The sequence below is a fragment of the Mirounga angustirostris genome, unplaced genomic scaffold (genome assembly GCF_029215605.1).
Source record: "Mirounga angustirostris isolate CCGP_5_RB_7025 unplaced genomic scaffold, mMirAng1.0.hap1 SCAF_17, whole genome shotgun sequence".
Classification (NCBI taxonomy): domain Eukaryota; kingdom Metazoa; phylum Chordata; class Mammalia; order Carnivora; family Phocidae; genus Mirounga; species Mirounga angustirostris.
Window position 1 is genome coordinate 2,818,091 of NW_026991725.1, and position 20,652 is coordinate 2,838,742.

The window sequence follows — 20,652 nt, forward strand, 5'->3', positions numbered from 1 at the left end:
TAATGGCTTTAATGAGATATAATTTACATACCACAGAATTCACCACACGTCATTTTTAAGATAGTAAGGAACATGAACATTTATGGAAATAAAGACGTCCTTTTCCCTCTAAAAGAAAAGCCGAAGATGCGGTGAGCCCAGACGGGCAGGTCTCCGGGGAGCCCCATGGAGTCAGGAAGGCCTACCTTGGATTCCGTACAGCCGGTTGAGGCGTGACCGCCGGGCCTCATCGGTATAGGGGACGGCAAGCCAGGGCATCTCACTGAAGTACTGTTTGAATGAGTCCTCGGACCTACAGAGACACACGTGGAAGCAACGCTCTGTTATCCCCGAAAGCACCACCGCTGGGTCCTCCCCGCCTTCTACCAAGCTATGGCCAGCACCCCGAATCATCGTGCTCCGCAGACCCCCAGGCTATGGGAGGGAACTATTCTACCCCCTCTGGTGTCCACCAAGAAGCAACAGCCTCCCCACGACAGGCGGATGTGAACTAGATCGCCAAGGCCATTCCAAGTAGCCTGCTCCTCTGGGTCCTACCAGTTTAACTCAGGCCCAACTTCTCATTTTTCAACAGAGACAGGTGATACTTTTGCAAGTAGCCTAGATGTACTCGGACACTGTTCCCCATGATACTGCTGGTCTGTGCGGGTAACAGTGCTGTGAACAGGGGCACACTCTTAACCAAGCAGAAGCCTATGGCTCCATGTATTAAAACACTCTAGGAATGACAGATCTAACCACAGTGATAAGCAGATCGGGGCTCCCTGGGGCTGGGGTTTGAGGGTGATGACTGAGAAGGCACCTTGTGATGATAGAAATGTTCTATACTTAACGGTGCTGATTACAGGGGTACATACGTTGGTCAACAGTCGTTGAATTGTATGTAATTGTGATGAAGGAGGGTTGCTGATGAGTAAAACCAGCAAGAGGGACCGCAGCAGAGGAAGCTGCAGTAAAAAGGACCTGAGGTACTCCAGGAGGAGACTTTGCCCTTCTTGTTTTTAGGACAGCCCCCAGGCAAAGGACGCGGCCAGAGTGAAGGGAAATTATGGCACAGCCGTCCCAGACAGGTGTCACATTCCATCAGCCTCTGGCTCTTTTCTTTCCATCCTTCCCCTCCAAGCCCTTTCATCGTGATCCACAACGCTGAACAAATCAGAAAATCGCATCCTAATCTCTAATGACCCAGGCTGGAAGGGGACATGCCGCAATTATTTACAGCAAGAACAGGTTTTTCTCGGCTCCCCTTCAGACAGTCGCAGGAGGAAATCTGAAATGTATCTGTCCGTTTGCCAATCATCCCAGATAAGCCTTGCCCAACCCCCATCTCCACGCTCTACCCTTAGGGGGTGAGATGTGTAAGGTAAGAGAAATGCGTGTTAACCTCTGGAAAAGGGAACGGAACGGCGCGGCCACTTTCCCCAGCTCACGTTACCTGTCCGCACTAACAAAGATGATCTCAAATTTCTGGCCTGCCTCCTTGATCTTCCGGTAGGATTCCACCAGGACCCGGGTGAGGCTTCGGCAGGGTGGGCACTGCAAGAGGAGAGGGGGATCCTGCAGCCTGACGCTGGACCTGGCCTTCCCATTTCCCAGCCACTTGCCAAAAGAGACCCGGTAAGCGAGACCCAAGTAGGACTGGGAGAGTGAAACCCGGCTTAATACAGAGGCAGAAACAAACACGCCTCTTTTGAATGTCCAGCACGGGGTGCCCCCCACCCACGTGGCATGCCAGCGGGTGGCAGTGAAAACAAACCCCCTTAGAGACTACTGGAAGCCTCATCAGAATGGGTTAGGAAGACTCTCCTTTCAGACCAGTCAAAAGAAGTAATTTTCTTGCTGCCATCATCATTCATAATAATAAGCACTCATGGCATACCAACAATGCATCAGGTGCAGGAGGAAGTAAGAACACGGAGAGTCATGCCCGAGCAGTTAACACCTCCAAGAGCCAAGCACGACTGGTCGTGGTCGCAACATCACTGCTTCCTTCCACCTGGACTGAACACTCACCCAGTGTGCGGAGAAATAGACTCCCACGTGAGACCCCTCCAAGCTGCTGCTCTCCAGGGACTGTCCATTATTTCTCAGCAAGGGCCCTGCAATGACTTCCCTGAAGGGTTTAGGTCCCCAAGGGAATTCCAAACCTGAAACAGGCAACAGAGGGTGAGAACACTGTTAAGACTCTTCCTTATGGTCTCTGACCCAAGAGGCCTCAGAGAGGCAGGGCCCGGCAGCGTTATCATCAAATAGTATTTGTTAACACACGCAGAGGATCTGGAGCTAAAGCCCAGGAACAAAGGCAGAACCCATTCCTGGCAGAGCCCCACCTACCTCCAAGATGATGGTTCCCGAACCTGGGTGATCACAGGGCCCATCTCCTGCGGGGGCTTTTGGAAAGTTACAGAAGCCCTGGTCACACTCTGAGTCTTGGGATCTGGGGCCAAGGCTGAAGATGTATGTCCAAAACAAAGCAAAACAGACTCCCCCCAGCTAAGTCTGATGCTGCGCCAGGCTGGGAAATCCTCATGGAGGAACCATGAGTTTCTTCAAGTCCAACCCTGGAAGCTCAGTGGCTCCCAACTCGATGGCATTTTAGAATCAGCAGGGGAGTTTTAAAATAGGATGCTCCTGGGGCCCACCCCCAGGGATTCTGATGCAGTTGGTCTGGGTTGGGGCCCAGGAAACCAAGTGAGAATTAAATCCAGTTAAAGGAAAGAGTAAAAACTCACTCAACCCAGATGTTCTACATTCTGATGACACTTAAGCCCCAGGCAGGAAGAGCAACACAACAGTGTTTTCTCACAGGGTGGTCCATGGACCATGGCCTCAAAAATCCCCTGGGGTGGGTGGGGGGTGGGAGAAGCACAGACTGGTTAAAAATGCAAGTGGCGAAGCCCACCCTGAATCAAAGAGACCCAAATATCTCTGGAGGTCGGGCTGGGAAATCTGCATTTTTAACAAGCTCAGAGTAGAGAGACAGAGAGAGAAAGAGAGAGAGAGAGAGAGAGAGTGTGTGTGTGTGTGTGTGTGTGTGTGTGTGTGATTTGAGAAGGTAAAGACTGGGTTCTACCACGCCTTGGTTTTTACTGAGGGCAATTCTTTGAAGCAGGTGAAATTTTTCCTGGGAAAATCTGTGACCAGGGTGAATCCCCTATCAGTAAGTGAGGAAGGGAAGGCCTCACGACACTTTAGGACGGCAGTGCGGCGGGGAGAGAACCAGAGCTCGGGCAGCCAGCGAGCGGGACGGTGATACGAGCAGCCCCATGGACGGCCACCCACCCGGCCAGTCAGCAAGGCCAAGGCCGAGGCACTTGCGCAGCATCAAGAAATGAGGTCAGTCACCCCCCGGGGCCAGGAGAGCAACACAGAGGCTGTGTCTTCACGACGGTAAGATTTTAAAGAGACAAAAACCTCACAGCCGCTGAGCCTGCCTCTAATTGGTGAGGTGGCGGCTGCTATGGACACAGCACCCAAGTCCGGTTCCGGGCTCTCATTGCTTCTCGACGGCCTCCTCAGCCCTCAAAACCGAACTTCCTTTCTCCGATTCCGTCTCCTTTGGCCCGTGAATTAAAGCCCCCAGGCGGGACATTCTGATCTCTTTAAAAATCTTCACCATGACCCGGAGAATACTATAATTTCATCATGACAATATCCTCTCGCCAAGTAAACCCACTCATATCTATTTCATTTGTATGTTCTCTGCCAATGGGGATGAAGTCAGCCGTAGGAGGATGGAGCAGGGAGTACAGGACGGACATGCCAAGGTCCTACAGGTCCTACCTTCTGGGTCATCGCGGATCACCAGCAGCCCATTCCTGCACACAACCTTCCCGGTGGTGGCGTCTAGGAATATTAGTGATGGAATGTTGGAAATGCGATATTTGTTCCAAAGTTTCAGCTGTAAGAAGAAAAGGGAAAAAGGTGTTTAAGTCCCAACCGCATTAACTGCAGCGTCCTTTTGAGCCCCTCGGGCCCGAGGGGTGAATGAACTGGAACACACTGAAGTACAGATCAATGAACAAGTGAAGCTGCGAGCCCACTGGCCTCTGTGGTCTGGGGCAGGGCAGGGGAGTCAGGGTCCCACCCAGGCTCGGGCTGTGACTGAGGCCGACGGAGGATCACGCCTGTTCCAAGAGAGCTCTTCGATCCCCCTTCTCCCACGGGCACTTCCTCGAAAAAGCATAAAGATGGAAGATGGATTATAAAATGAACCACACGTACACCCCCAACGCCAGGTGGTTAAGGCAGGAAGGGAGGCTTATTTATCAGTGCCTGTCAACACTGTCAGCAGGCAGGTGCTCCCCTGCTTCCCGGCTCTGCTGTGCCCCCTGAGCCCCGAGGGAGAGGGGACAAGGGTATCAAAGAGAAGACCAAGTAGCTAGAGTCTGGCCCTCTCCCCACTCCACCGGGTTCTTGCACTTGGAATACTGGCAGTGGCCATGTGTGCGACTCACCCACACACACGAGGGAAGCAACATCCTGAGCCAGCCCCAAGCCTCAGTTCTCAGTGCCACTTAAAACAACCCACAGTCTACTGGCAAGCTCTTGAGGTTGGCTGTGCCACCTGTCAGAGGAGCAGGGTCTAGGAGGGACAGGGCTGAGGAAGCATGAATGCAACAGCATGGGACAGGGAGCTGAGTAGGGGCTGGCTCCCTTTATTTGCTCCCAGCCATTGGGGTGAACATCATTCAGGTGGGCCACTGGGCGCTCTGGAACTTAACAGCCGAGCCCAGAAAGCGACATAATTAAACAGAATGTCCAACTACCAAGGCAGCTCCAGAGAAGAAAGAAACCAGGGGAAATGGAAGAATGGCCCACTGGTGATTCTGCTGCAGCCTCCCTTCCGGGGCCTGGGGCCCACGCAGGGGGGCCGGCTGCCTGGGCATTGGCAGAATGGGGCATGGGTGTGTCAAAGGGAAGCAGGCACCAGAAGTCCAGCTGCACAGAGCAGATTATTATTGTTTTTAATTCAATCCTGAGCAGCGAGGGAGTCGGGTGGGGTATCTACCAAGAAATGTTAGGCTTCCCCTGTCTATGGAGACCTGGGTCTTGGCAGGAAAGGCTATGGGATCCCACCTCCAAATGGGTGGGCCCTGCCTTTGTAGTGGGCTCCCAAACCAGCCTTCGAGCAAGAGCGACTCTGCACATAGTTTGCACTGCCCAGAATTGCATCATTCCAGAGAAACCTGATATAGGCTGCAGATTCAACATTTTTAGAAGAAGAGGTTCAATGACAGGACAAGACCATCCCGCTGCTGGGCTTAGCTCTGAAAGTTTGCTAGTGCAAGGACCCAGCCAGGTGAATAAGTTTCAAAGGGGGCAGGGAGGAAGATGAAGGGACTTCTCTGGTTTAAAAAGTAATTACTGGAGGGAGAAAAGTAATTATTGGAAAAAATGAGAAACGTAGCAAACCACAAAAGTTGAGATAAAAATCACCCATGACTCACCACTTATGAAAGCTTGGACAACTTTATATTTCCACTAGCGGTAAATGAGAGAGCCCATTCCCCAGTATTCTTACCAATACTCATTTTTTTTTTAATTTGATAGGAAAAAAATGAAGCCTTGTTTTTGTTTCTTATCTTCTACTTATTGATGTTTAGGCATTTCGTATCTCACTATTGTAAGTACACTGTTTCTTCCCAGTATGTTTTGTGACTGGTAAGTGCTAAAATTCATTCAACAGTATTAACTGAGCATTTACTATGTGCCAGCCCTATGCTCAGCACAAAAGATACAAGAACAAAGCAAATGAAGTCGCTGCCTTCATAGGGTTTCAATTCTAGTGCGAGAGACAGGCAACAAGTAAGAATAGAATACTTTCAGAAACTTTAATGAAAGAAAAAAGAGCAAGGTAAGAGCAAAGGCATGCTGAGGGGGTAGTGGTACATATTTTAGAGAGGGATCAGGGAAGACATTTTTGAAGAAATGGCATTTGAGCACAGACCCCTGATATGAGATGGAGTGAGTCACGCGCGCATGGAGGGAGGCCACCTGAGGCCCCGGGCACCTGTTAGAGGCTGGGAGGCAGAGGAAGAGGGCTGGGGTGGAGCAGCCAGACAGAGTCGGGGAGGGGGCTGCAGTGAGGTCAGAAGGGCACTCTTGGCAGATCTTCAAGGCCCTGCAGTCCAGTAAAACTGATGGAATTTTATTCCCAGTGTAACAGGAAACTATGGCGGGTTCGCAGGGGAGTGGTCATTTTAAAAGGTCACTCCGGCAGCCCTGAAGGAATAGGCTGCAGGGGAAGGAAGGGTCTGGAGCGGCCAGTGCAAACAGCCCAGGCAGGAGGGGACAGCAGCAGCAGGGACCTGGGTTATAGCAGCAGAGAGCAAGCACATGATATATTCCGAAGACAGTCACTAGAGCGGGTTGACTAATTGAATGTGGGGAAGCGATGAGGGAAAGAAAAAGATCAAGGATGTACTGTGGTTTGGGGGTGTGAGCAAAAGTGTGTCAAGGGTTCCCACTGACCAAGATGAGGAGAAACTCTGGGAGGGAAAAATCAAGATCGGACAGGTCAGTCTGAGGTACCAGTGGAGATTTCAAGGAGGCACCTGGATTGACCAATCCCTGGGGAGCCGGGGCGGGGAGGGGAGGTCATGGGATATAAATCGGGAATCCTCACTGCCTGGATGCTGTTAGGGGTCATGGGCCTGTATGAGGTTACCCAAGGAGAGGGCATGGCTACAGAGGGAAAGGCGCCCCCGGGCAGATCCAGGGGCCACCCACAAAAGACTGAGGAGTGACAAGTGACAGGAGGAAAACGGGGAGACTCTGGTGTCCCAAAAGGCAGGTGACAGAAGTGTTTTGGGGAGGAGAGATTAGACTCCTGTGTCAAATGCCGCTGAGATGTTGAGTATGATGAGGACAGAGAACTGACCAGCGGATATGGCAACTAAGGTCATTCATGACCTTGACAGGTCAAGGAGTTAGTGACACGAGGATGAAAGACAGAGCGAGTAGAAGAGGGAGGGACTAGGGTGCAGCTCTGTCCAGCACACACACCTAGAGTAGGGGGGGACCAGACAAACTCGAGTCCGCTTGCCAACACAAAACACCTAGCAGAGGACAATAAAAAGAAGACAGGCTGTACAGGGAAAAAGAAAATGGCAGATAAGGTGGTGACTATTGAGGACTTCCCTTAAGAGTTTTACTGTAAAGGGAGCAGAGCATAGGACTGTAGCTGGAAAAACAGGATGAGGTCAGAGAGGATATTTTAAAGATGAGGTCAGGGGGTGGATATTTTATAGATGGGAGGTACTTTAACATATGTTGTTGGGGATAATCCAGACAAGGAAAAAATTGATGAGAAGGAAAAATGCAAGAACAAAGTCAGTGAGTAGGCCAGAGGGTGGGATCAGGGTCACAAATAAGAAGGTGGAGCTGGAGAAACAGCTAACTCTGGAATATATACTCTTACTTCAAAGCATGTTGGAGCCTGTATAGAAAGCCATGCTATTTGCAAATAAAAAGAACTTTATCTTCTTTTTTCAACCTTTATACCATTTATTTCCTTTTCTTGTAGAACTAAATTGGCTGGAATTTCCAGAACAAAATAGTAAGTAGCAAGCATCTCTAACTTCTACCTGATCATAATGATGGATCTTTTACTATCATATGTAATATCAGCCATTGGTGTGAGACAGATATTCTTTACACATTAAACAAAATAGTCTTGAATATTATTCAGCCGTAAAAGGAAGGGAATTCTGACACACGCTACAACACGGATGAACCTTCAGGACACCATGCTAAGTGAAAGAAGCCAGTCACAAAAAGACAAACACTGTGTGATTCCACTTCTGTGAGGTACCTAGAGTAGTCCAAGTCGTAAAGACAGAAAATTGTAATGGTGGTTGACAGGGGCTAGTGGACTGTGGAGATGGAGGAAATGTGGCATTAATGGGTGTATAGTTTCAGCATTTCTCTTTTAAAAATAAATTCATTTATCTGAGAGAGAGAGAGAGAGAGAAAGAGAGAGAGAGAGTGCATGTGCACAAGGGAGCGTGGGCAGGGGGAAGAACAGAAGGAGAGAGACAGTCTCAAGCGGATTCCCTGCTGAGTACAGAGCCTGACACGGGGCTCGATCTCAGGACCTTTAGATCATGACCTGAGCCAAAATCAAGAGTCAAGAGTTTAACTGACTGAGCCACCCAGGTGCTCCTACAATTTCAGTTTTACAAAATCAAAAGAGTTACAGGGATGGTGCTGGTTACCCGATGATGTGAAAATGTTTAGTACCATTGAAATGTACACTTAAAAATGGCTAAGATGGGCGTGCCTGGGTGGCTCAGTCAGTTAGGTGTCTGCCTTTGGCTCGGGTCATGATCCCAGGGTCCTGGGATCGAGCCTCACGTCAGGCTCCGATAGGTGGGGAGCCTGCTTCTCTCTCTCCCCCTTGCTCGTGCTCTCTCTCGCTATCTCTTCCTCTTTCTCAAATAAATAAAATCTTCTACAAAATGGCAAAGATGGTAAATTTCATGTTATGTGTATTTTACCACAATTAAAAAAAAAATAGCCTTCCATAACTTTCTGACCAAAAGTTTTATCAGGAATGGATCTGTTGCAATACATTTCATTAGCAGTAGGCTTTTTTTTTTTTTTTAAGATTTTATTGATTTATTTGACAAAGAGAGACATAGCGAGAGAGGGAACACAAGCAGGGGGAGTGGGAGAGGGAGAAGCAGGCCTCCCATCGAGCAGGGAGCCCAATGCGGGGCTCGATCCCAGGACCCTGGAATCATGACCTGAGCCGAAGGCAGACGCTTAATGACTGAGCCACCCAGGTGCCCCAGCAGTAGCCTTTAACTCCAAGGTTAAAGAAGAAATCATCCCTGGTCACATGTACTGTAAAGGGATCACAACTATCATCTTCCCTGGGGCTTGGGGCTCCCACAAACAAATGGCATCTGGAAACAGACTTTCTTTAGGGGCAGCTAGACTGTTCCCTAAAGTAAGTTGCAGTCTGTGAGCCTTAAATATAAAAATGGAAGATTTATTGTGTTTGTAATACAATGCTTTTGTGTAGGCACCCACATTGTACTTGAAATGTAAGCATGTATTGGCTCCCGGCTGGATATTTTTAAAGGAAAGGTGGGTTTTGGTACCTGGGCAACCTAGCACCTAGAAGCTTATTAGCCACCCAGTGTGAGTCAGGGCCATCCCCCAGCTGACATAATAGAAGGGGGACCTGCGGGCTGGCTGGCCCGCTGGGGGTACCCTAGGGGCATTAGTATAATACTTTTTAAGACTTTGAAAACAGAGATGCTGTCTCCCCACCCCGCACAGATAAAAAAGAATAATTTGTTCTGGGTGCCTCATGTAGGCAGAAGGATTATAACACCCTCTGCCCCACCCCTAATCATCAGAAATTTATGTCTTTTCTCTCAGTGTCCTTCTTGGAGAGATAAGAAACTGTAACCCCCATAACCCTTTCCTTCCCTCCCTCCCTAGTGACTTCCCCCCTTTCTTTCCCACCGGGGCTCAAGGAAGACAGGAGGTCTTGGCTTGTGTTTCAACCACAGTTGTTAGATCTTTTGTTTCCAAATAAAGGCCCACTGGTTCAGTGGAAAATAATTATGCTTTTAGACTCACATCTGACACTATAAGTCCATCCTTCTGTAGACTAATACATCACGGTATAATTTTATAGAACGGCGATTTATTGAGGAACTTCCAGCATTCATCAGTGACGTGCAGACCGCACAGGGCTTTTTCAGGTGCAGCCTCACAGCTGTTCTGCTCTGAGTCAGTGCAGAAGGCATGGGAATGATCTTTCTAACCATGTCCATTTGGGTACCTGAATCAGAAAGTGAACCTTATGTTAGAAAAGTCATAGAGGTCCGCTTTGATGATTCTCTTATGCTGACTGGGAAGGTGAAATGCTGCAGCTTGAAGAAATGATCCCAAGATTCACCCCTGTGCCTTTTCAAGTGTGTGTCACATCTCAAGTCCACTAAAGGTTTTCAAAGAGGACTCTTGAAACAGTGGTTTCATAACCATTTTGGGGGTCATGGACCCTTTCGAGGATAAAAGCTACAGATCCTTTCCCTGGCGAAAAATGCACATACACAAAAAAGTCTGTGGGTCATTTCACAGAGTCTGTGAATTCCTTGAAGGCTGTCAGTGAACCTCTCTGATCCCAGGGGGCCTACGGACCCCAGATGATGACCCCCTTGTCCTACGAGTTCATCGCAGGCCTTGGCTTGACCTTGATTCAACCAAGAGAGCTACGATATTGCCCCATCCGTAAAACTCCCTCTAATAAAAATCAGCATTTGCCTAAACTCTGAGATGATGCAACAGTGAAGAGTGGGAGGTTATACCCTGGCCACACGCTGCCCTATGCTCCCGAACTCTGTCGGGACCGACTACTGCCTGCCCATTAATCCTCTGCCTTCAGGATGCTGAAGATCAGAACCACCCAGGACTGAGCGCTGACTGCACTTAGTACTAAGGATCCCCAACGAAGGAGTTCTTCTTCCTCCTTGGTGTGATGTTAGAGCATTTCATCAGAGTCAGGAGCTTGAGTCGGGGCTTCCTCACTCTCTTAGAGCTGCTTTGTGGGAGGAAATCCAGGAGTGCAGAATGAAAACGGGCTCTCGGGGGCCTGGTTCACCTCCCGGCCCTGACCTCTCAGTGGACGTCAGTCGGTGACACGGTTCTGGAGCTCGGGCAGGTCATGCCGGCTTGCCTGGTGCAGCAACGCCCAAGTCTCGGGATGAATTCGGAACTTAAGTGAGGTGATGTGTGTGGAGATGCTGTGAAAACCAAAAAGCACTGTACACATGGGACACTTTGCTAATATCTCGTCAAATTTATGCTTATTTCCCCCTTATCTTGTCAGCATCCTCTTCAAAAAACATCTTCCTGTCAACTCTGTTGTAAAGTTAATCAATCAACTGCATAGTTAGTAGGCTGGATATAGAACTCCTCGGAAAACAGGGATTTCTGTCTGTAGTGAGCGGTATTTTTGCCATAAGCACCTTTTGCAAAACATATGCTTGTTTTGGGGCCAGTTTTAGGAGGTCTGTTTGCTTCCCCCCACCCCCTTTCTTTTCTGCCTTCCACGGCCCATTTCGGACTTCCAGATTTTAAAGGGGCATCTGGAAATTGTTTTGAACACACTCCGTGGACGCTGCTCTTCTCGCTACTGAGAACTCTGACACGTGTGACACGTGTGATTGGGACGGGACTCTCAGCTTGGTCCCTCACCTTCTGGCAGGTGACCGCGGGGAGGAGGAGCCCAGGCCGGCGGCGCCCCGCCCCGCAGCCTTGGAACCAGATGCTGGAGGCCGAGCCGGAGCCTGCATCCCGCGGGGCCATCGGAGAGAAAAGGCTCCCGGTGACCTCAGCACTTGAAAAGGGCCTCCCTGGCTGGCACCACTGCAGCTCGAGACAAGCGAGTGACTTCCACACCCAGTGCCTGCCCCCTCTCGGGCGACCATGTGGCCAAACGTCCACCCAGGGTTCACCTCGACCATAGTCGGACTGGCTGCACCACCACCTTTCAGAGCTGCCCCGAGACCAGCAAACCCTCCAAGCTTTGAGATCTAAGGGCTTATAACTAGTTCGCCAGATTCAGAAGCAAGGCAAAAAAGGAGAAATGGAAAAAAAAAAAGGGAGAGGAGATGATATTAGCTCAACTTGGCAGAAATCAATAAGGATGACAAAACGGGCTATTGAGTTACTTGGAAGTCCCCACTCCTCGGCCTGGCAGCTGGTTCTGGTTAGCAATTCCGAGGCTGTGGTCGGAGCTATCATCCTAGGAATGCCGGCCAGGAACGCTTCTCCAGTGACCCACGAAACAATGAAGCAAATATCAAAAGGGGCAGGGCTGGGAAATGGGAAACTAAAACTGCACACTCGAAAGCCAAGCTCCTCGGACACACTGTAGGGATTCGTCAGCACCCACAGATGCCACAGGGAAATGCAACCTGGTGATTTCCGAGAAGCCCCAACTCCAGGGGGTGACTCAGAATCTGCCTCTCATTCTAAGGACTGGGACTTTGCACTTGACTGGGGGTCCAAGTTTTTATTTCTCAACAGCTGCTGCAAATCTATGGGATCAAGCCAAAGCTAACACAGATGTAAGATTCATCAGCAAGCTCATCGGCAAGGTCAGTGAAGCCTTCTCAGGCTAGGCTCCCCCTGCCCTTCCACCAAATGCTGACCACAGAGCCTTACGAGTGTCCCCACCCTTCCTAACCGAACATTACTATACAGTCTGAGAGAAAAGAACCCCCCGTCCCCTGGTCCCACCCTCCAATGTGGAGGCAGTCTATAAGGCTAGAGGTTAGTTAGCATAGGATCTGGAGCCAGGCTGGCCCAGATCTAATTCTGCTCTGGCCACCTGCTGGTTGGTGACCTCAGACAAGCTACCTAACTTCTCTCTTGGTTTTCTCATCTGCAAAATGGGGATAACGGTACCTACACTTCACTGGATGTTGTGAAGATTTAGATCATGTTCCATAAAGTGCTTAGAATAGAGCCTGGCATGGATCAGGTACTATATGATTATAGTTAGCTGCTGTGATTACTATCAATTACTGTTGTTGTTGTTGTTGTTGCTACTGTCATCTCAGGATCTGAGAACTCTCAATGCTCCAGCAGGACCTTGTCCCAGAGGTAAGATGAAACCTTGCTTCTGAGGCATGATTCCAGTGTGATCTGTCCTGTGACTGAAATTTTAGCCTGGTACAGCTGTTGGTTGGCCAAGTACAGGGCTGGGCACATGTTATGTGTTCAGTGAATGATGGGTGGACGAATGGGGGAATGAAGGACTGGAAGGAAAGGAGGGCGGGAACACTGTCGGGGGGCCAGCCAGACGGGATGCCTCACTAAGCAACCAAGTGCAGCTGCTTGTAGGGCCCCCTGATGACCAAGACTCTTCCCAGCCTTGGGATAGCTGGGGGCCCAGAAGGCTTTTTAAATTGAAGAATAAATTTTTAGCTCAAAACAAGGGCTGGTAGGGGCGCCTGGGTGGCTCAGCTGGTTAAAGCAACTGCCTTCGGCTCAGGTCATGATCCTGGAGTCCCGGGATCGAGTCCCGCATCGGGCTCCCTGCTCAGCGGGGAGCCTGCTTCTCCCTCTGACCCTCCCCCCTCTCATGTACTCTCTCTCATTCTCGCTCTCTCAAATAAATAAATAAATCTTTAAAAAAAAAAAAACAAGGGCTGGTAGAATTAGAGCTTTTCTCCCTTTCTCTGACGAGACATTTGACCCCTGCACCTGCCTCATCTTCCCATCTCTCCTTTGCCTGAAGCCAACACAGAGAACCAACCAGCAGGTAAGACCAAGGGAAAGAGGCGGGTTGACAGGCCAAGCTGATGATGAGAAATCAAAGCCCTCCTCGAGGATTTGCACTTATGAAGCTGGAGTGATGATCAATGCTCCCTTCACTATAGCTCCTTCAGAAAGAGGGCCTGTGCCCCACGGGTCACAGAGTGTGAGGTTCAGAAAAGAACACGTCCACCCTGCTCCCTGCAGGCAAAGGTATCAGGTATTACATGCACCACACGCCCTCCTTCTGGGGTCATCTCCACCACTCCAGGCTGTACTAAACGCAAAAGACTGGGGGACATTTTTAATGTCAGATGAACATTAAAAATTTATTCTTCATTACTCTAAATGTCAGAACAGTAAGTTTTCTAACCAACAGATCGCTGACCTAGCTGGGCTCTGCGGTCTGATATTAGGTGTCATTGCCTACATGAATCCAACACGAATCCAACATGAATCAACATGAATCAAAGTGTTGCAGGAGAAATGACAGGGGTGGAATATTGGGTCTGCCTTCAGGAATGTTACAGTTTACAAGTGGAAAAGGATTAAAAGGACAGTTGTTCCGTTTTATCTATTTTACCACAATTCAAAAAAAAAAAAAGATGGAACCATGGGGCGGCGTCTGGGTGGCTCAGCCCATTAAGCGTCTGCCTTCAGCTCAGGTCATGATCCCAGGGTCCTGGGATTGAGTCCCGCATCAGACTCCTTGCTCAGCAGAGAACCTGCTTCTCCCTCTCCCACTCCCCCTGCTTGTGCTCTCTCTCTCTGACAAATAAATAAATAATCTTAAAAAAAAAAAAAGCCGGAACCATGACTACTTTTGTCCAGGCCCAGGGCAGATCATGGCCACTGCCAGGAGGAAGGAACACACAGTGCAGGAGGAAGGCTGGCTCCATCTCGATTAGGGAATGTGACAAGAGAAAAATGTGGTGACCCCTCTAACTCCTGTTAATCAGTGCCCACGTCAGCTGCCGGTTCCCATTCTGGTAGAGGGGGTGGAAGAAACGACTTCTCGGGCCTTGTATCATTTGGGGCACCCACAGGTAGAAGAACCAGGCCAGGACACAACCCGGCGGAGTGAGGAAATGCCAGGCACTCACTGATGCTGTGCGGACTTAAGTTCTTGTGAGCCTCACTTTGCTTTGCGTGAATTCTTTTACAGCAGAAATCACTCTGCAGTGGTCGCAGAGGTGCTGAATCGGATATGGTGCTTCTTCCTTGCATCTCTTTATCCAAGAGTCGTCTCTCCTCAACAGCGGCCAGCCCTCCAGCACACACCTCACCCGTCAACAGCAAGCCATGCTTCCGACTTAACCTGTAACTCCAGGGTGCTGTCAAATACACGGCCGGTTCCCAGGATAAAGGGCCGCACATGGTCTTCTACTAGGTCGGGCACAAGCCAACCACTACCCCTTAGTCCTTTCTCCCGGGGGATTGCTGCATTCTGGGAGCACCCGAGCCTCACGGCATCAAGGTGGAAAGCAGTGCAACAAGCAAGACCTCAGGCTCTGGATGAAGACAGCAATTTGAACCCTGGCTCTGCCGCCTCGGCCAAATCACTTGGTCTCTCCAAGCCTCATGCTCTTCAATTGCAAAATGGCCCTGTGGAACCCATCTCCTATGAGAATCATGGATGTACATGCTCAGAACGGCCCTCGGCCCCAGCACGCACTCACATGAGAACACATCTCAAGTGTGCCCTTCCAGGCTGTACATCAGAAAGCCCACTGAGGGCAAGGGCTCTGCATGTGGTCAGACTGCAAGAGCACTTAACAGGTGGTCATTGACTGTGGTGACTGGGACACCACAACACCACTGCTCCCTGCCAGGGCTGGGACCCAGGATGATCCACACAAATCCGTATGAGAAAGTACAGAATATTCTATAAGAGAGCTTCTGCCAGAAGGGAAGCAGATCAAGCCCGATGGAAGGGAGAGCAGAGGAGTCTCTACTTCCCCACCAAGGACTCTGGGGGGTGGGCAACAGCTCCCCTTCTTTGTGGACATGAAGACAACATTCCAGGCCAGCACTCAGTCTGTGGGTCCTTCTTTCCGTGGAGTGACAGAAATCGACAAAGAAATGCTCACAAGCACCGAGACACACTGGCTGATGGTGGCCATGCAGGTGGGCATGAGAAATTAAAAAATAAAAAAGTAGTGTCCCCCATGGCTTGGAGACCCGGGGCTAGTGGCAGTGGGCGGCCGTCTTGTGATTCTGGTGACAAAGAGCATGGCAAGGAGGCCACATCCCACATGTGACCAGCAGTCAAAGAAGCCAACAGGGAACTAAAGCACATTCTAAAGCACCAGTGGCTGCCTCCTCCTCCCTCCTTCTCGGAAGTCGCTCACCAACCAACTTCGCCACCAAACTTCCTTTCAGAAAGCTGCACCTTCGGATCGGCCTCAATCAACAACAACAACAACAAATTATTAAGATTAGAAACGATGCCCACAAACATAAAGACAAAAATGTAAGTATTTTCTTCTCGCCCTTTCAAAATCACTGAAATGCAACATATTTCTTTCTTCCTCCCCCCCCCCAAATATTTCTTCATCACTCTAGTTCCCTGTGGCCTTGGGGAACCTCGTTCCTCCACACCTGGAACCCGGTATCACTTGTATCGCTAATTAAAGAGCTTCGTTGACTATGCTGTACAACTCCCTGCCCCTAATGACTCAAGAAGCCAGGAGATGAGCAGTTTGCTGGGAGTACAAAGTGACATACGGCTGCCAAGTTCCTTCCGGCCGACACTACAGACGGAGGGAAAGGCTGTTCTGTTTCCCCGTGTTGCAGCTCTCACAAGCTGACAGAGGGATTTCCTAAAGCCCCATCTGGTGCAAAAACCTCTAACTGGGCAGAGTGGTTTGGAATAGTAAGAGGGTGGCTAGTAATAACAGACCAGGGCCAAATGCTGTACAGGGAGGAGGATTAAAGTGGCTGGGAGTTTGCCCGTGAGACAGGACAAGGAGCCAGAGTCGGGCTGGAATCTGAGAGACCATGTCCCAGCTCCAAAGGCAATGGCTCAGGGGGCCTGGGGGATGGGGGGCAGAGCTAGGGTTTCTGTGGCTTGTGTCATTGAGGACCCTCTGCTGATATAATCAGGAAAGAGTTCAAGTTGGCCCACATTGGCTCTGAGCGGTGTATTTTTACTTGAACACTGGGATCCCTGATCTGCCACCTCCTTTGAGAGACGTGTCACCATACAAGTTCAACCCAGAATGTTGAGTTCATACCACAGAGAAATAAATTCTGAGCGTCTGCACACCAGATTTTTATAGGACCCAGAAGGTTGCAAGAAAACACAAAAGGAAGAAAGGAACTCTAGAAATGAGGACCGTGTGGAAGGAAGAGTGCCATTCCTTGTAAATGTGGCGATTCTGCTGGGGGAAGTCGCTTGTCAGGGCAGGAATCTCTCTAGTCCCTGTCCTTAGTTGGAAGGTGCCATCAATTCACCCCAACTAATCCATCCAAAGGACTTTGCAAAAAATAAGCCAGCAAGGTTTGTTTCATTTTGTTAAAACAAAAAAATCCATGCTAAGAAGCCTTTTCTCATCTGAAAACAGAATACCCTCCCCCCGCCCAACCACCACTGAGATGGTGTTAGTGCAGGGTCCCGGACAGGACAGAAGGGCTCCCCAGCCTCCTCCGTCCTGGGGGCACCAACAAGCCATGATCTTGGAGCTCCAGGCTCTGATTTTCTACTAACTCACACTCAGCACTAGAATGACACATCCAACACGAATACTGCGCACGACAAGAGCCCCTAGACCAGGTACCACAGTGAAAAGTTCCGATGAGGAAAAGGCAGATTTCGTACACTGTGGAAATAAGGGAGTGCCAGGATGTGAAGTGATGTGCCAAGTCAACAGCAAGAGGGGATTCCATCCTTCTAGAATCCTACTGCCGTCATCTTCACAGGGCTCAAAACCAAAAGACTGGTGTGTTCTTCACTAGACGCATCCCTCCAGGGGAATAAAATCTCCTGCTGCTTTTGCATATGGTAGGCACTCAATAAATGATCACGATGACGACGATGACGTGCGGGCCGAGGAAGAGGCCACTTCTCAGCTTCTCGCATGTGACTCCATAGATGCAGCATGAAAAACAAGCGAGCTGGTGTTTCATTTTTACGCGTTTATTGTGGATCCGAAACAGCTACTAAATAGGTTGCTTTCCAAAAAGAAATCAGGCCAGTAGGCTGAAAACTTCCTGCAGCTTCCAGTCGATCAGGACTGCGATTGCGTCACCCCTCCTAACCCCAATGCTATAACGCACAGGCCAACAGGGCGGGCTGAGTGTTTCCACGTCCACTCCTGAAATGAAAACAGGAGCAGGAAGTGTGGTTTGTGCGAATTACGGAGATGTTTAGCCATTTCAGCGCCATCCATACCTGATCCATGGCGGGGCCATTAGCACTCAGCAGAACACTCCTCTCAATTTCCTACCTGATTGTTATTTCACTGGGGTGTTTTTGCTGTGTTTTTTTTCCCCTTCCACTGGCTGCAGGGAAGCTCTGTTTCTTGGCAGAACTTTCCAAGTGCCCAGTTAAACCCCTTGTTACCACTTTCCTGCCTCAGGAAGGCCCATGGAGCCCAGGCCAAACGACAAGGAAAGGGAAGGAAACATTTACAATGATGTGAGAAATTCCTAGTCTGGGAAAAAAAAAAAGATCAAAGAGGACAGTCATTAGGGCCCATTCTGCACAGAGCCTGGCACATGAAGGTGCTCCATAAAGTGGACTGGATCAGGCCGTGACAGGAACGCCCAATCTCTGTGTTACAGCATTCTGTCACCGGGAACCCGGCATTCTCCGCTGCAGCTCTGAGAGCGGCGTGAGCCACACTGCTATGGACCAGTTGTGTCCCGAGTGAAAGGAGTCGTGTCCTATCCTAAGAAGCTGTGATCACCATGCTCCCCAAGGCCTTTATATAGAAATGGATTGTGGTTTGCATTGGTCCCCTCTGCCAGCTCTTGAAATGAAAGGGTCCACAGTGAAATAAATAACAGCAGGGAGAGAGAAAGAGGGAGGTAAATTGTTTGGAAAGTAGAAGACAGAGTGGAAAAGATGAAATTCAAGACAGATGTATGAGAGCCGCAAAACAAATGTCCTTGAATTTATGCATCCAAGTGATTCATGTAGAATAAGGAAAACGAAACAAACAAAAAAAAGAGTTACACACCCAATATAGAAATAAATATGGGAATAAATACAGAACAAAGTATTACATTCCCCAATTCTTACAAAGAAACATCATCAATCCACATCTCTCTGCTAAATAAAGCTGTTATAAAACAGGGTGAGTGAAGGGTCCGAGATGAAACTATTAATTAAACAGAGGGTCTCTGCAGTCTCTGTCACTCTCAACAGGATGTCAACCACCAACAATTTATGTCCCCAATACTGAACGCTGATTTCTTATCTCCAAAAGGTACCGCTGCTGCTTGCTTAATATCAGCAGAATTTTAAAAAAAATAGTAGTATTTGCCAGGTTAATGCCTGGCCATTAAGAAAAAAACCAAGCAGGAAATTTAGATGGGCGTTTCCACAAAAACACAAAAGTCCAAGATACTGGCCGGAAAGACATTTTTACAATGCAGTATTAGTGTGTGTTGTTTGACTTCTAAACAGCTAACTCAAAGGGGCCACCGCACAATTGGTTCCAAATGCTTCATACTGAGAAGAAACACAGGCAGCCTGCCTCGCTGGTTAACTACTTTCCACTTGAGACTTCAGATGGTAACAAGAAAGAAGAAAACAGCAAGAATGTCCCCAGTCACTAGAAGTGCTAGAGGAATGGGGTGAAGCTGTGTCCAAGGACAGGACACGGGGTGCGGGGCAGATGAGGGAGTTTTCTAGAGAGATCAAGCATCACACTTTAAGATACTGCTTAGCGTAACTTCAGATCTACACCATGCATATGCCTAGTTGTTTATTCATCAATAGACATTTACTGAGCATCTAAAACCTACCAACTATTTGTGCCAGATGGTGTGGGGATACAGAGATTAAGGACAAAGGTCCCTGCCTCAAGGGAGAAAAGGAGCCTGCTACGTACCCAAACCTGCTTGTTATCTGGACACTCCACCTGGGATGCTGGTCCTTACCCCACACTCCCCCAAGCCCCATGGTGGGACACGTGTGTTCCATGGGCACCGATCTCGGGCCACAGGTGACTGCAACAGGTGTGGACACCTGATCTGAGGCCAATCATACTCTCTCCTGGTAACTTAGAAATTGGATACAAAGACAGATTCAGGGGGCACCTGGGTGGCTCAGTCAGTTGGGCGTCTGCCTTCGGCTCAGGTCATGGTCCCAGGGTCCTGGGATAGAGCCCCACGTAGGGCTCCCTGCTTGGTGGGGAGCCTGCTTCTCCCTCTCCCTCTGCTGCTCCCCCTGCTTGTGCTCTCTCTCTCTCTCTCTGTGTCAAATAAATAAATAAAATCTTTAAAAAGAAATCAAAGACAGATTCAATAAGGTCAGAGCTTCCCAACCAACGTGCAACACCTAGGTTAGAGGAAGGCGCCATATTGATCCTCTCAGCCCTTGGGGCAGCTGGAGCCCAGAGGCCCTCCTCCCCCTCCATTAGTCCTTGGGCTCTGGTGGCAAGCTGCCTTGTCCCTTTATCCCAGAAGACAAACTGTTTTCTAATGTGGCAGGGACGTGGAAAAGGTGGAGCAGTGCTGATTAGACAGACGGTGGTGGAGGTGAAGTGGAGGCAAGAGTAGACTTGCTGGACCAGCGACAAACAGAGAAAAATTAAGGTGACAGAGAAGGGGCAGTCAGAAACACAGACGGCAAAGAACAGAGACACAAATGAGAAACTGCAGCCCCCAAGGAGGAGGGCGGGAGGGGCCGGTTTCTGAATCCCATTCTGGTCCTCTGTATCCCAGCTGAACTCGATTTCCTGAATCTGGATGCCCGTGTGATTAACAACTGTATTCTGAGAGCCTAACCCAATCTCCTCATGCCAGCTTGAGTGCATTTCTGTTCCTTGTAAACAAGTCCTAACTAAGCCAGATGTGTGCATATGTGTGCATGGGGGCCCGTGTGCACCATGAAATCCTCACTGCTTAAAACACCAGTGAAAGAAAAAGCAAAATTGCATTATACCCTGAACTCTTTCAAATCCCTTTCTCATCTATCCTTCCTCTATTGTCCCCACGGGATTCCGGGACCCTGGGGAGGAAACTCCTCCGTGTGCTATGGATGCAGAGACAGGAGCAAGATGACTCGCCTAACGAGACAGAGCCAATCAGTGCCAGCCAGCAGCCTGGAAAATACAGTACTTCTTAACCGGGAGCCTAAAATACTACACGTGGACGTGAGAAAAACCAGCCTGCTTCTCTGCCTCGCGGGTCAAAGGG

The 20,652-nt window shown here is 49.5% G+C and overlaps 1 protein-coding gene across 1 annotated transcript in view; it reads right to left on the reverse strand.

Annotated features, from left to right (window-relative positions):
* Window positions 1-20,652, reverse strand: part of NXN (nucleoredoxin) — a 155,642-nt gene that overhangs the window by 26,701 nt on the left and 108,289 nt on the right. Inside the window, exons 2-5 of the mRNA XM_045889567.3 lie at window positions 3,784-3,901; window positions 2,014-2,147; window positions 1,436-1,536; window positions 186-292 (exon numbers count right to left, since the gene is read on the reverse strand). Coding sequence (XP_045745523.1) covers window positions 186-292; window positions 1,436-1,536; window positions 2,014-2,147; window positions 3,784-3,901 — 460 coding nt within the window. The remainder of the gene's footprint in view (window positions 1-185; window positions 293-1,435; window positions 1,537-2,013; window positions 2,148-3,783; window positions 3,902-20,652) is intronic.